Source organism: Anarrhichthys ocellatus, unplaced genomic scaffold (genome assembly GCF_004355925.1).
Source record: "Anarrhichthys ocellatus isolate YVR2014 unplaced genomic scaffold, GSC_Weel_1.0 scaffold6, whole genome shotgun sequence".
Lineage (NCBI taxonomy): Eukaryota > Metazoa > Chordata > Actinopteri > Perciformes > Anarhichadidae > Anarrhichthys > Anarrhichthys ocellatus.
The window spans coordinates 5010548-5025441 of record NW_022280036.1 but is presented as its reverse complement, the minus strand read 5'-3'; the positions used below and the strand labels follow the sequence as shown (position 1 = coordinate 5025441).

At 42.5% G+C, this 14894-nt stretch overlaps 1 protein-coding gene across 1 annotated transcript in view; it reads right to left on the bottom strand.

Moving 5' to 3' along the window:
- LOC116382910 (usherin-like) overlaps positions 1 to 13427 on the bottom strand; it is a 15966-nt gene extending 2539 nt beyond the window's left edge. The window contains exons 1-19 of the mRNA XM_031846352.1: positions 13416 to 13427; positions 13023 to 13104; positions 12780 to 12925; positions 12226 to 12567; positions 11682 to 12043; positions 11211 to 11580; positions 10692 to 10973; positions 10401 to 10570; positions 8654 to 8984; positions 4306 to 4512; positions 3983 to 4075; positions 3363 to 3508; positions 3064 to 3182; positions 2581 to 2679; positions 2316 to 2492; positions 2133 to 2216; positions 1643 to 1784; positions 1331 to 1418; positions 263 to 328 (exon numbers count right to left, since the gene is read on the bottom strand). Of these exons, the coding sequence (XP_031702212.1) occupies positions 263 to 328; positions 1331 to 1418; positions 1643 to 1784; positions 2133 to 2216; positions 2316 to 2492; positions 2581 to 2679; positions 3064 to 3182; positions 3363 to 3508; positions 3983 to 4075; positions 4306 to 4512; positions 8654 to 8984; positions 10401 to 10570; positions 10692 to 10973; positions 11211 to 11580; positions 11682 to 12043; positions 12226 to 12567; positions 12780 to 12925; positions 13023 to 13104; positions 13416 to 13427 (3318 nt within the window). The remainder of the gene's footprint in view (positions 1 to 262; positions 329 to 1330; positions 1419 to 1642; positions 1785 to 2132; positions 2217 to 2315; positions 2493 to 2580; positions 2680 to 3063; positions 3183 to 3362; positions 3509 to 3982; positions 4076 to 4305; positions 4513 to 8653; positions 8985 to 10400; positions 10571 to 10691; positions 10974 to 11210; positions 11581 to 11681; positions 12044 to 12225; positions 12568 to 12779; positions 12926 to 13022; positions 13105 to 13415) is intronic.
- Between the last annotated feature and the right edge of the window lie 1467 nt (positions 13428 to 14894).

The window sequence follows — 14894 nt, the reverse complement described above, 5'->3', positions numbered from 1 at the left end:
ACACACACACACACACACACACACACACACACACACACACACACACACACACACACACACACAAAGCATGCATTCACAAACAAAACAGACATGCGTAGAAAAGCACCCACACAAATTCACGATCCCATACCTCAGTGTACACAGTGAAGCTTTTAAGTATAACGTTGCTGATCTCAACACAGTCTGCTACAGTGTCAAACTGCAGGGGGACAATAAAATAAACATTTAGGGTTTTGACGGTAAATATATAAAACAGTCTTACTGTGGGACGGTGGGGGAGCAGCACAGAGCTGGAGTGATGTTTAGAGCACAACTCAGGACAGGGCCTCTGTGAGAGAGAGAGGAAGAGAGACAGAGAGAGAGACGGAGAGAGATAGAGATAGGAAGAGAGAGAGAACAGACAGAGAAGGGGGGGAGAGAGAGAGACGGAGAGAGAGAGAGAGAAAGAGACAGGGAGAGAAAGAGAGAGAGAGAGAGCGAAAGAAAGAAAGAGAGGAGAAAGGAGGAGAGACCGAAAAGACATACAGTATATAAAAGAAACAATTATGATTTTTTGAAAAATATGTGGGAGAAAATTAAATAGAGGAGTAGTAAGACTGGAATGGAAGGAGGTAAAAGGAAAATGTTTGAAAGTAAATGAATAAAGCAATGAATCAACCAGTGGATAAAGGTGTTATTGGTAGTTATTGGTAAAGAGTGATCCCGGAGATATACGGGGATGATGTCTCTACTTAGAACAAACTCAAATATATTGGATAAAATGTTCCCATATCTAAAATGCTTTTTTCACCGGCATAATAAAACAGCTGTATAAACCTCTTTCAGGGTTGGATTTATGTAAAAACATCAAACAAATGAAAACCTTAGTTTCAGGGTTTTTTACTGCTATGTTTATGTTACACAACTCCTTGTGTAGGAAAGATTTAACAAGGACATACAAGCATGTAAAAATACTGGTAAAACTGAACCTGTCCACTCCCTGGTATCACAGAACCTCATCTCTATTCAAAGAGCAGCTTTCCAGTAACAGTTGTTGTTGCAGCCCCCTCTGGTGGAGCAACAATTAAGACACAGCTGCTCTTGCAAAGACATGCTTTTCAAAAATGTGTACAATCTGCAGAAAAAAAGTGTTTTGATTGAGTTACCTAACGAGTTCAAGAAATCAAACAAAAATACTTGCGTCTCGTTTCCCCCTCTGTTTTACCTCCCCTAGCTTTTCTTCTGCTTTTACCTCTTTGTAAACCCGACTACCTCTCTCTGTCTCTCTTACAGCAATCTGCCCTTTCAATCATCTCGTTGTACGAGTGCCTTGATTCTCTGCTCCTCTCACCATGTACGTCTCTCCCGCAGCCTTCCGGGTCTTCTGCAGCATGACCAGCGGGGGGCGCTCTCTGGCTGATGGATTCTTCCTCAGGGCTCTAAAGGGGAGAAAAACCATCCACCCCCTTTTGTTCTCGTTCTTCTTTGGATTAAGCAGTTTTTTACAGAGTGTGTGTTGCGCTTTGTAAAGACAAGTTATGCTCAGTTTGATGCCTTAGTGCAGTTAAATATTACCCAGTGCAGAGAAACCGAGAGGAAGAACTTCTATTCTATTGGATTTATGCCGTAAAGCTTTTCCACGCTGCATATAGCATTAGAGTACCTTTGTAGTACTAGGCCCAACAGTATTGCTAGCAGAAATAGACCAAGCAGGGCTAACAACAAGATGAACCACAGCTCAGAGTAAACCGGCGTTGCTGACATGCTGATGCCCTCTTTACCCATGTCTTCAGGCTCAGGAGGACCTGCAGAAAAAGATAAATAAGTTATGAGTTTAACTATATGATTCATTCCATGTACTGTTTGTGTATTTATTGTATTCATTTTGAATTACCGTACTCTGCCTATGTATTATACTGTATATGACTTGACAACATTTTTAACAAGACATAATGGCAATAAAGTTTCACTTAATTAAAATATGGAAGAGGATGTGAGGGACAGATAAAAACAGATTCCTTAGTCGCTGAGGAAAATCCAGATTCAGGTCCGATTTTACCTGAGGACCGATTCCAGCAATGTGTGCGTGTGTGTGTGTGCGTGTGTGTGTGTGTGTGCGTGTGTGCGTGCGTGTGCGTGTGCGTGTACGTTACCTAGGCCTGTTGCAGGGCTATATCTGATGGTGGGAGTACTGGCGCTGCCACTGTTTGTGGTACAAGTCACCTGAAATGACAGAGCTAAGGGACGAGCGAGAGAGAGAAAAAAAGCGCGTATCAATCTATGTTCCCACCTGGTGAAATGTGTAAGTAGATATGTATATGTGTGTGTGTTCTCACTTTTCTGTGAGGTGCGTGGAATATGGAGATCGCTATAGAAACCAGTATAGACCCTCAGCTGGCTCTCTGTCACACTAAACTCCTTCAGGTACCCATTGAGGGAGAAGGACCCCGTCCAGTCCAGCCAAATAACTGTCAGGTTGCTGTCCACCGGGAAAGGAGACACATACTGTGGGGCTGGAGGGGGAGAGAGAAACTTTGGTTGTGTGGTTATGTGTCTTAAGACGGCTTGGCTGGGAGAGTTGAGGGATTGGACACGTGTTACCTTCACTGAGAGTTGTAACAGTAGTCCAGTTGGAGGCAGTGCTGCCCATGTTGTTGAAGCAGGCAGCTCTCAGCTGATAGGTGGAGTATGGCTGGAGACCTGCACAGATTAGCACAAAATACATAACACAGACAACAACACTATGCCAGTACCTCTCTAAATCTTTTGATTAGCGGTTATCCTTCTTTGAAGATGGCTTGCAGTCTATTTCAGTTTAGCTCAATTATTCTTATTTACATCTGTCACCTGCCTCCTTGTCACGGCTTGCTTAACACTTTATTGTTCTCCAAATGCTTTATTATCAATGGGTCACTCACTACTGGGATTTTTGAACTTATTAAATATGTTATTATGGTCATTGTTCCTCTTTCTTGTTCCAGTTTTGGTGCTGATGCAAATATAACTTTTCCTGTAAAACGTGCCAGGACAACTTAGTGTTGTGTATTTTAAAAACATCTTGATTTGACATAATCACGGAGTGACCTGTCACATTGTAGCTCCTCCTTTTGCCAAAGAAAGAGATTTCTATTGGCCCTTCAATGCAAGGGAGGGGTACAGGCTGGGGAGGCTGCGGGCAAGGTGATCTGAGATGTAGTTCACAGCTGGAAACAGAGAGAAAGAAAGAGAGGAAGGAAGTGAGCGAGAGTGAAATTATGGTATGTGTATCTGCTCATGCCTTCTGTCTCACTCATTCATGTAATCTGATTGCTAACAGTTTTTTTTTAACTTCAGTATTTTGAAAATACATTGAACAATGTGCACTTTATGTGTTTTCTACCGACCTCTCAATAACTCCATTAGGTGCCAGAGGCTCGTCCCATTCCAGCTGCACAGAGCGGGAGGTCAGTTTGAGGGGGCGAGGAGGAGGCTGCTGGACCGGGGGGGCTGCCAGGGTGTGGAGCTCACTCAGTGGACCCTGGCTGCAGCACTGTCAAATGTTCAAAACAGACTGTTCACAAATTTATTGTATTTCTGAGTGAACGAGTACTGTGTCGTCTCAGAATTCATAGAATAACTATAAACACAATATATAAACATTTAACTCAGGGAGTTGTTTTGCAATCAAAAGAGTAACACTAGTACCTCTGTTCAAGGATTTTACTGTAAGAATATCACAATAATCTAAGGCAAGCCGGAAAAAACTAAAGTGAAACTACTAATGCAACATGGTGACTGTAACAATCTCATGTAATTTGGCCTGCCAAACAATACAATCTCCAGATCAGTGATAGTACAACTGGTGAATATCTTTTCTTTACAAAAGACTATTTCAAAGCAAAGCTAAGTAGATTATCCTCCAATCAATTCACTGTATCTATAAATCAGTCACACCAGACTGAATCTGTGATCTCACTTTCATGACAAAGTGTAGCTGTTATGTACATATTCATATTACTATTACCTGGTAACAGGTGCAGGCTTCTACTCCTACCCAGTACTGAGTGTAAGGACGTAAACCATGGAGTGTCTGCTGATGGGATGTACCCTCTGAGAGCTACAGGAAGGGGAAAGAAAGAGGGTGAGATATGTTTATATTTTGGGTAGTCATATAAGTGAAAAGCAAATATTGGGTCAGGATGAAGAATTCAAAATAGGAAAGAGAGGAGGGAATATGTGTGAGTGATCACAGAAAAGGGTAGAAAAAGAGGGCTGGAGAGAAAATAAATCCAACTGAGGAACTCAGGTTCTTACGAGGGGAATGTTAAATGCAGTATTATACTTTACCAGAGTGTGGTTGTTGTGGTTCACTGAGAACACTCTGTAAAGGCTAACAATGCCATTGGGTCGGGCTGGAGGATTGATGTTCACTAGTGCTGAGGTTGCTGATACACGCAGGAAAATAGGTGGGCCTACACCCTCAGGTGGGGCAGGTCCTGTTCGCCCATTGACCCACGGACTGGCAGAATGACCGGCCGAATTCACTGCCCACACCTGTCGGACAAAACCACATATAAGTCAATAATATCATGAAATTCAATTCACATGTATAATTGACGGTCAATCATAGAAGGACATCTGAGACAAAGTGAGAGCCAGACAACTTTTTTCTCCAGTCATTGGGATTTTAGATGCATTTTATTAACTCTTAATTACCCAGTATCCACCACACCACCAGAAGGATATAAGTCAATGCATTGGACCATCCATCAAAACTACCATCAGCAGTGAGAGCAAAACCTTTTCAACATGCAACCCAACACCAACATATCTGCATGACAATTACTTTTCACCTTCATCAAGGAGTTATTCTCACACACACACACACACACACACACACACACACACTAACTAATCTTATTTGTGTGCTTGTGTTGGGTATAATTAGAGGGTGTACACAGCACAGGGTCAGGCAGGGTGGAGATTTGCATGTGTAAGTCATCTGTAGCCTGTCAGAAGTAGTGCAGAAGGCAGATGGATGGGTCTGAGCTTTACTGGTGAAAGTGTCTGTGTGTGTGTGTCTGTGTGTGTGTGTGTGTGTGTGTGAGATGTGTTGTTTGTAGCTGTGATGACGAGTTTTGTGCGTGTATGCTTGTGCATGCAAGTGTGTTAAGAGTTGAATTAACCTCAATAATAGTCAATTAGGCCGTGATCAATCAGACTGATTGATCTAAGTGACAGCACAGATGGACTGAGATGGGAGAGGGGAAGGAAGAATGGAAGATGGAGAGACTGGGAATGGGGAGGAGGAGGAGGACAGGAGGAAGGGTGGATAAAGCACAAAGAGAGGAAGCAGGAGAGATTTTGAGCTTGATTTTGTGGCTCCAAACGTACCTGGTTGGATATAGTGATCGGTTTAGTTCTGGAGATAAGATTGTTTTTTTCTTAGTAGGAGTTGCATCATTGTGTGCATGCAAAGGCATCCATTTTAAGTCACTTATTAAAATCACGTCATACAAACAACATTTTAGTGTCTGATCCATTAAACTCAAAAAGGGAAAGACACATCTGTCCTTGAACGCGTTTTAGGGGTAATGTGTATTATTTTTTCGTGACTCGACTGGTTTCCTACCTGGACTTGCCCACTGGCCCATCAAACTGTCTGTTGCTTTTAAAGGGGATGAGAGGATCTGATGTGATTGGTCATTGTTGTGGCCCACACCAACTCGACCAGCGCATGCTGCACTTCTCCTGATTCCCTGCTCCATTCTCTTCTTACTTGTGACACATATTTGTGCTGCACCTTGTTTGTGTTTCAACCCAAAATCTCAATGAAATTACCAACTGGTTCATTAGTGGTGCATTCAGACTGACAGCAACCTTTGAGCAAAAACACTGCAAGGGTCTGCATTGATGTAGGTTGTGTTGGCTATAGGGTGCTATTAGGAAGAAGAAATACGTGAAGTCCTGTTTGAAGGGTTACCAGCCATACACAAAGACGACACACTGCATTTATTCTTCTTTGAGGCAGGATTTTAAAACTCTATGGACTTATTATAACTGTAATAGCAAAGTTCATCCAATCTTAAAAACACATGTTGCAAGGTGTTCTACATGGTATCAATGATGACTGTATGTCACTTGCAGAGTGCAGGAGAGCTCAAAAGGTGAAGTTCAGGAAAAAGGATTTTTCTGAGATCAACAAGCTTGGATAATAATCAAATGTAGTTATACAGAAAATTGAGACTGCAACTTAACCTCAGCTGAGAGCATTTTTGATATACTATGTTACAACATTTTCACAACACTAATGAAGTAGAAGTCTTCTCTGAAAATAATATTCTAAAAGAATAAAAAAAGAGATAGAATGACAAATTGAATTTATATAGCTTCTAAATAACAGTTTTTATTTCTTCTGAATGTGTCTGTATGTTAGCATGTTATGTAATTATGCCAACAATGTCTTGATTGTACCTTTAATTGTAACATTGATAACTTGGGATCAACAAGCTATTTCTGCATTGTAATCACATTTGCAGCCTGATATTAATGCGACGGAAAACGTAGAAAGGACACAACATGTCTGGTTAAAAAGCCCGAAAGAAAAAGGTGAAAGAAAAAGTTTTGTGTTACATGTGTAGTTTCAACTCAGGAACTGTGGCTTGACTTGTTGCTGCAAAGATTTTCCAATTACATTTGCTCCTGCCTTCACATAACATTATAACTGGAGCAATAAAATATATCTACCCAGCAACAACCATGTTCTTCCCCTAGTAGCAACACAGTTAAAGCCTCAACGTGACGCAAAGCTTTTGGGCTTGATTAAGAACTTTGTGCCACATCGACAAAACGAAGAGAAAAAGTTCAAAACTAAAGTCAGTCCAGATCACCTTGCCCTTGATCCACTGCTAAAAGGTAGAACTCATCTCGTCCTTATATCATCTACAGACTTTTTACTGCTTTCTCTCGTCTCTTGTCCTCTCTCCTCCTATTGGGCTGTGGTTTGGCTTATTAGACACAAAATAAAAATATACCCCGTTAGCTGCCATGGCAGCAAATGTGCCGCCATGGCAACAAACGACTTCAGGAAGCTACCAGCGAGTATTTGAGGATTTTTATTGGACGGTCAGACTGCGGACTTAATTCAAGCGCTCCAATAGGCCAACGGAGCTACTTGGCGGGTGCATCTACTTGGGGTGAAGGGGGTAAGTTGTGTGAAAGTGGGCAGTAATTAAAACCAAGCATAAAGCTGTCAATAGGAGCTTATGACCTACTGTAATTAGCCTAATATGATTTCTCTCTCTGCACTGTGGTGCGCTAAACTGAACTGACTTATCGTCCTTGTGTACGCCTGAAACACAGACAGAAAGGATGAGAGTCAGATAGGTACATAGAGAGATTAACAGCTAAATAAAAATAAAGCAAGGGAGATAGAAAGACAGACATGTGGGTTGATAAAAGGATTGACTAAAAGATTGGTAGATCAACAGGCAGAAAATATAGCTTATTGTTGAAGATTGAGAGGAATGACAAAAATGCATACAGTATCTTTGCTTCTCTGTCTGTGACACTCACATATGTTTACATGCACACAGAAACAAACACACAGAGTACTACTGTGTGCACGGACATCACACACATACCACCACCTTGTCCACGTACCCCACTGACAAATCCTCAGGGGACGTGTAGCGGTCACCATTAAAAGGTCTTTCCAATACAAGCTCTGTTACCAAGGGGGCTAACAGTTAATTCGATTGGCTGGCTGGTAATCAGGAAGTGGGGTGCTCTGAGGGCCCAGTGATTAATGGCTCTGTTGCCCGCTCGTCATCTCCCAAAGCTCCTCCCTCCCTCCCTCCTCCTGTCATAAATTAGGGCCTCGTAAATAAAGACGGCACCGCAATCAGGCAAACTCAATCAATTACACAGGTTCTCTGGCCTCAGCTCGTACATCTGACAGGCAGGAATGCTAATGTTATTGTTGCTTCCAAAGGGCTAGCCTGTCAATTAGTGTGCTGCACAACAGCATGAATATGGACCCCACCATTTAACACCTGTCGGATTACCTGGCTGTGTGTGGATGTCTGTGTATGCTGGAGTGTATGGATAGACCGTATCAGTCGAGGTGTGTGCGCGATATCTGTGTCTGTGTGCGTGACTGGACTTTTGGAGAACATTTCATTGTGAAAGAAGGCCACATCCTCTGATGATCACAACAGGTCTAGACTCAAAAGGAAGTTCACAGATCACAATAAAACATTTAACTCTGTTTCTACATTCACTGCAGAGAACAAGACGTTTTTATAAATCTGTATATACAGGACCCATTAAGACTTTTGCTGTTAATTATTATTTTCAGTTGCCCTTCAGCTTTAGGATTTAATCCTATTTTCTTGAAGAAATACATCTTTTCTACTTGTTTTTCAAGATAAATAATGTCTGTAAAACGTTGATTTATCCTGTTTAATACAAATAAGAAAGGCAGTTAAATACCTCAAGGTTGCATCATAAAATCCAGGTCAAGTTTGAGTTTATAGTGACTACACAAGGACTGGTTCCCATTTCCTCTCAGATCTGGATAAATATTAGTTCAGTCAGTTGAAGTTTACCAAGACTAACCAGTTAGCATTTGTGTTATACTCAAAACAAAACAACACACACACACAAACACATTTAAATGCACAAAGCATTGTACCTGGTACTGGTACACAGTATACGGCTTGAGTGCTTCATCTTTGCAAGTAGTAGAGATATTCCTGTAAACAAGTGTTGCTGCATCACGTCTGTGGATATCAGTGGTATGGTCCAGTCTGCGGTACACCTCGTAATGGAGGACTCTACCATTGGGCTCAGCTGGAGGGGACCAGGTGAGCAGAAAGGTGGTCTGCAGGCCTGTGTGCGTGTCAGGCTGAAGGTCTAACAGTGGCGCTGTTTGTCCAGCAGGGGGAGCGTCCAGAGTGAGTACAGATGCCCAGTCACTGGAGGAGCAGCCCAGCGCAGTGCATGCCTCCACCCTCACTTCATACCTACACACACATATTAGCATGTTTTTAAATGCAATCATTAGTGAGGTTTGTGTACTGTGTAAGAGACCATTGTGGGGAAAGAACACAAGACACTTTTGACCATGGATACCAGTGTACTGCGAGTACAGTTTACACAAGACTTAAATCTGATAAAACTCCACTGACAATCAGCTAAGAACCTTGCAAATCAGCAACTATTTTAGTTTTAATTTTTGAGATGTCCAGAAAGTCCACCATATTTTTCCCAGTTTCAAACCATCAAAGACAGAATTACAGTCCAGTGGAGCAGTGGTCCAATCAAAAATCACGCAATTAACATGTTTGAAATGTCTGTCTGCACCGTATGTCAATTGAGCCTTACCAGACTACAACAAGACAACCAACATCATGAGGTAACTACTTTGGAAGATGATAAAGAGGAGTGAGGGAGAGAAATACAGAGAGAGGGTGATGAAGATCAGTTGAATGGATAGTAGAAGGTCATCAGAGAGAGGGGGAGCGATCTTTAGATGATAAGGCTGATGAGCTTTTATCATCTGAATCTTATCAACACATACACACGCCCACACATAAACAGCCACACCTTCAAGCACACATGTACACACATGAATAGACACACACAACAGCACATGCATATGCACCCTCACACACAGAGCAATATATAGTCTTTGGTCTACACTCCTGTCTTTTTCTGAGAGAGTTAGATGCATGGCCACGGCATCAAAGTTGACTACCTTTTACTTTTTTAAAATGAGGGCAATTAATCTGTCGATTATTTTCTTGATTAATCGATAGTTGTTTGGTCTCTAAATCTAATCTCAGAAAATGGTGAAAAATGACGACTAGTGTTTCCAAAAGCCCAATATGACATCATCAAATGTCTCGTTTTGTCCACAACTCAAAGATATCAAATTTACTGTGACAGAGGAGTAAAGAAACCAGAAAATGTTCACTTTTAAAAAGCTGGAATCAGAATTTCACCAGCTGTTTTGAAAGATGCATTGACTGATTTTTTTTAAAGAAAATGAAGGTTATTAACTGAGTGAAATGAGAACGAGGTGAACCTAGTTCTGATATTAACAGTACATCAATGCCTGGATTGTGGTGGTTTGTAAAAAGTCTACCAGAGTGAGTTTTTTTGTTACCAAGAGATGGCACTCTGTTCCCTTCTTATCTGGTATTCCTCCCCGTATTTCCTTCATCACAGTATTTAATACACATTGAAATAGGAACATGTATTGTTTTTTTCTTGACCGTTTTAAGCAATGCAGTTTAATAAAAATGTAAAATCTTCAACCTTCAGCTTTTTAATAAAGAAAAAAACTACATATTCTTCCTACTTATACATATACCATACATTTCATCCATAAACTGCTGCATAAAATTTAACTGTGGTGGAGATCTGCTTTGACTGACCTGTAGTAAGGAGCCAGCCCACGCAGAATGGTGTGTCGGTCAGAGAAGTCACCGTCCTCTGGAGTGAACACAGTGCTGGTGATTCGGAGTTGGACTGGATCTCTTTGATACACAGTGTAACTCACAATGTCTCCATTAGGACGGGCTGGAGTACTCCAATCTACTCTCAACTGTAAACACAGACAGCATAAAAAACTTTTAAACAACCATTTAGAGACAGTAGGAAGATAAGCCTTTGTGATGTCATGATCCAGCTGTTACTTATTAGGACTGAATATATGGATGACTCACCTGGCTTGGTCCCAGAGGTGTCAGTGTGGGAAGACCGACACCTGAAGGAGCTGACGGGTGAGTCTTTGCTGTGGCTGCTGTGCTGCTCGCTGCCCCTTTGCTGTTGTTGGCTCTGACAACGTAGCTGTATTCTACACTTGGCAACAGTGTGAAGTCGTGGTAATGGGCCTCAGTGCCAACATAGATAACTTCGCCATCTCTGCGGATTTCATAACCTGTGATGATGCCATTCGGGTGCTCCGGTGGTCTCCAGCTCACCTCCACTGACTCTGGGCCAGTGACCTTCAAGGGAAAGGTCAAAGGTCACATCAAACAGAGCTACAAGGAGCATTACACATTTTAAAACTCAACAAATCTCCCCCAAATAATATAAATGGTATAATAAAAATGATTCTACTGATTATCAAATAATTAGTGTTGATGAGGTTTTGCAAAGTTTTGCAAGAGGCTAAGTTCTATTGAATTATCTTGGATGAACGGTGAAATGTTTCACTGGAAGTCTAAGATAAACAAACACACCTTAAGAGTTGGGACGGGCAGGCCAGTGGGAGGAGCCTCCTCAGTCACTATGGACATTGTGGCGCTGGCGGTGCACCCACCGCTGGTACAAGCCAAAAGGACCAGATGATATGACGTGTGTGGCCGCAGATCTGACAACACTGTATTTAGTTCTCTCCCGCGATAAGTTTCTTCGTTGTTCAATTTCAGCACATATTCAGTCACCTCTCCATTCTGCGTCAGCGGTTTACTCCAGGAAACGTTCAAACTATTGGATGTGATGCTGTCCGCTGTGGGAGCTTCCACTGTGGCAGGTGGAGCCTCTAGAGTAGTGATGTTTCTATAAAGGCTGGTTATGCATCCCTCAGACGTGCAGGCTATGATTGAGTAGCTGCAGAAAAGAATAGAAAAGAATGAAAAGTATAATCATCTCTATCAAGAGAGTTAGTTAATTTGAGAAAACACAATGGTGTGAGTAAAGGGAAGCAATACCTATATGTTGAAAATGGCAGGAGGTCTTCGTCCATGTAGCTGAGGACAATAGGGTCAAAACTAAATGAGAAACTGACATTGTTTCTCTGAATCCTGTAGGACTGAAGTATCCCGTTGGGCTCCAAAGGAGGGGTCCAAGACACCAACACCTCACTGGGCTGGCCTTGGAGGTGACTCACTTTTGGGGGAGCTAGACCACGAGGAGGGGCCTGTTTGGTTGTCACAGTTACCCAGGGGCTGCGGGTGTGTCCAGCAGGGTTGTGAGTCCGGACACTGAACTGGTACTGTGTCCAGGGACGTAGACCAGTCACTGTATACGAGACGGAGTCAGCATGTTGTGGGGATGATTCTCTGAACAGCACCTGTTGTGGATAATAAAGGTTGTTGAGTTGTACTGTAGGAACACAATTCTTATTTGATGACCCCCATTGACATGGATAGAAGTGGCAGCTTGGTATTCAATCAGGATAATGACAAATGGTGAAACTGACAAGGAACTTTAAAGTAACTGCCTGTAACTTCAGAGATGTTTTGTTTTACCTACCTTTCCGCTTTCATTATCCTCTTCTTTACTTCTTTCTCTCCCCTCTTCCTCCAAACTTCTCCCAATTAAATAATACTCTCCAATTGGCCCGTTGGGCTGAGAGGGAGGGCCCCAGGTAAGTGCCACACGGTCTGGGCCAATGAAGAGAGGCCTGGGAGGGGGCTGGAAAGCAGGTGGAGCTGCTGCTGTGGTGACATGCTGGGGTGGGGTGCGTGTGCAGCCTGCTAAGGTGCAAGCTTCAAGGATCAAAGTATACATGGTCCATGGCTCCAAACGACGAAACAGGAAGTTGCGCAACAGTCCACTGAATTCCAGGTTCCCCTCACTGTACAAGTTGTACATCTAGAAAGAAAGACATGGAAAGCAGGCAAGAGGAAAGAAGAGTATGCAGTGCAGTGGAAGAGGAGGGGAGAAAGAAAAGACTTTAGTATTGGTATCTATCCGCATCTCTGTCTTCTACTGTGTCTTCTCTTATGTGAGACTGATTTTATCTGAAGAGCTGTGTTTACACCTTGGTATGGGTTTTGTGTTTTTGTAGTGTGTATTGAATGTACCGTGATTATTCCATTTGGATCACTTGGCTGATCCCAGATAAGCAGTAACGCCCTGCCCTGCTCTCTCTGCTCCGCTGTGAAGTTAGACAGGCCAGCCGGAGAAGCCTCCAGGGTCCTAATGGCAACCCATGGACTGGACACACTACCTGAGAGTTGCAAAATATCGAGTAGTAGTTCAGTGGTTAGTGCTGATATCATCTGCTCCTGATATTTTAAATGAGTTACCGATCATAATCAACCTACCTGCTTCGTTCACAACTTCCACTCGTAGACTATACTGGCTGTACGGTTCCAGACCATAGACTGTCGCTTCTTGGACTGAACCCTGAGAGAGAAAGAGAGACACCAAGGTATGATTGTAGGGAGGAGATATGGGAGAGAAAAAAGGAACGACAAAGGAATGATTGGGCAAAAGATAAAAAGGTGAATGAAAAAAGAGCGGAGATGGAGAAGGAAAGAGCAAAGTGAGTAGCATGTCACAGCAAGAGAAGTGAGCGAGTTAGTTCCACAAACAAATCCTGCATGAATAAAAACCCGTGCATTACTCATTAAAACGGGGAATGAAAAGGAACATTGAAACAATGGCGAGCTAAGATGACATGACATGGGAATTGTGATATCAACATTGCAACATACAGGCTCTGCCATGGTAAAGTAAGTAGACACCAGAGAAGTGGGAGAGACAGAGAGACTGGCAGGCAGACGGCCGTCCCCTGTGGGTGAATTCAAAGCTTCCAGATTGAGTGTTTATGTCACACATGCACCCTTTTATATCACGCAAACACACACACACACACACACACACACACACACACACACACACACACACACACACAAAGACACAGGCGGAGTGAGTCTGCCAGTAGCTTTAGGCAGTGGGACCCAGCCCAACACCCTGGCAGACACAGGGGCAGTGTGTGTATGTGTGTGTCTGTGATACAGTGGGAACACCATTTACTAATTGATAAGAGACACACTGTTGTTTCAAAAGGCCCTGGCGTGCGATGACATGGTAGTCAGGGAGCACTAGGCTCCAGGACTGCCTGTTTGTTTATGACTGTGAGCTTTAAAGTCGCTATGAGAGTGATGTTTCTGTGTGTGAGTGTGTCTGTGTGAATATATTTGTTTGATTGCACAACATAGGAGGCTGTATTTTGTCATGTGTTGAGTCTGCAGTTTGAAAAAAAAAAAAAAAAAAAAAAATGTCTGTTCAGGATTGTATGCTTTCAGTTAAGCAAGCATATGTAAAGAGATTAACTGGTAACCCACTTCAATGCAGCAGCAAGAGGATCAAAAAAGCTCCAATTCAAGCTGAATCAAATGAAAACCCTGACAAATCACCATAGCCTGGCACCAAGAATGAACTGTCTGAACAAAAACCAGAATGCATGTATTCACTGTTTTCATGTCTGGGAGCCAACGTGTTTTTCATCCACAGTAAAATAGGATTAATAAGCCCCTAGACACCTAGACACAAGCTAAATCCTCCTGCAAATCACTGCACTTCTCAGTAGAGAGAGAGAGAGAGAGAGAGAGAGAGAGAGAGAGAGGAGGCGGTAGAAGTAAGAAATAAAGGTCGAAAGAAAAAAGAGATCGGAATGAAATGAAGTATACATAAGTAAGGCGATGTAGGACAGACAATTAGAAAAGAGGGATAAAAAAAGAGAAAGAGGTGAGTAAGTTAATAACTGATGAGGGAAATAAAAAAAGGGAAGCAGGAGGAGGGGGGAGTGTGAGAAAGTCTACGACAGAGAGATTGAGTGAATTGGTAAAAAAAAAAAAGCTGGAAGAAAGCTAAAGTGGGAGAGAAAAAAAAGATAGATGTGGCAAAAGGGAGAGACAGATTAAGTGAGCGAGAATGAGAGATCTCTCTACCTTAAAAGCCAGTGAAATATGTGAGGCATGTGGCCTATAAAGCAGTTAACATATGCACATTGTCAATAGCAGCATCTGGCGCTGGCAGCTTTTATAGGAGCATGGAGACTCTGCTTCAGGCCTCTAGATGGCAATACATTCAAACACTTTATCACTGAAACACACCACATTAACGGCCTTCTAACACTCACTCAACACACACACACACACACACACACACACACACACACACACACACAC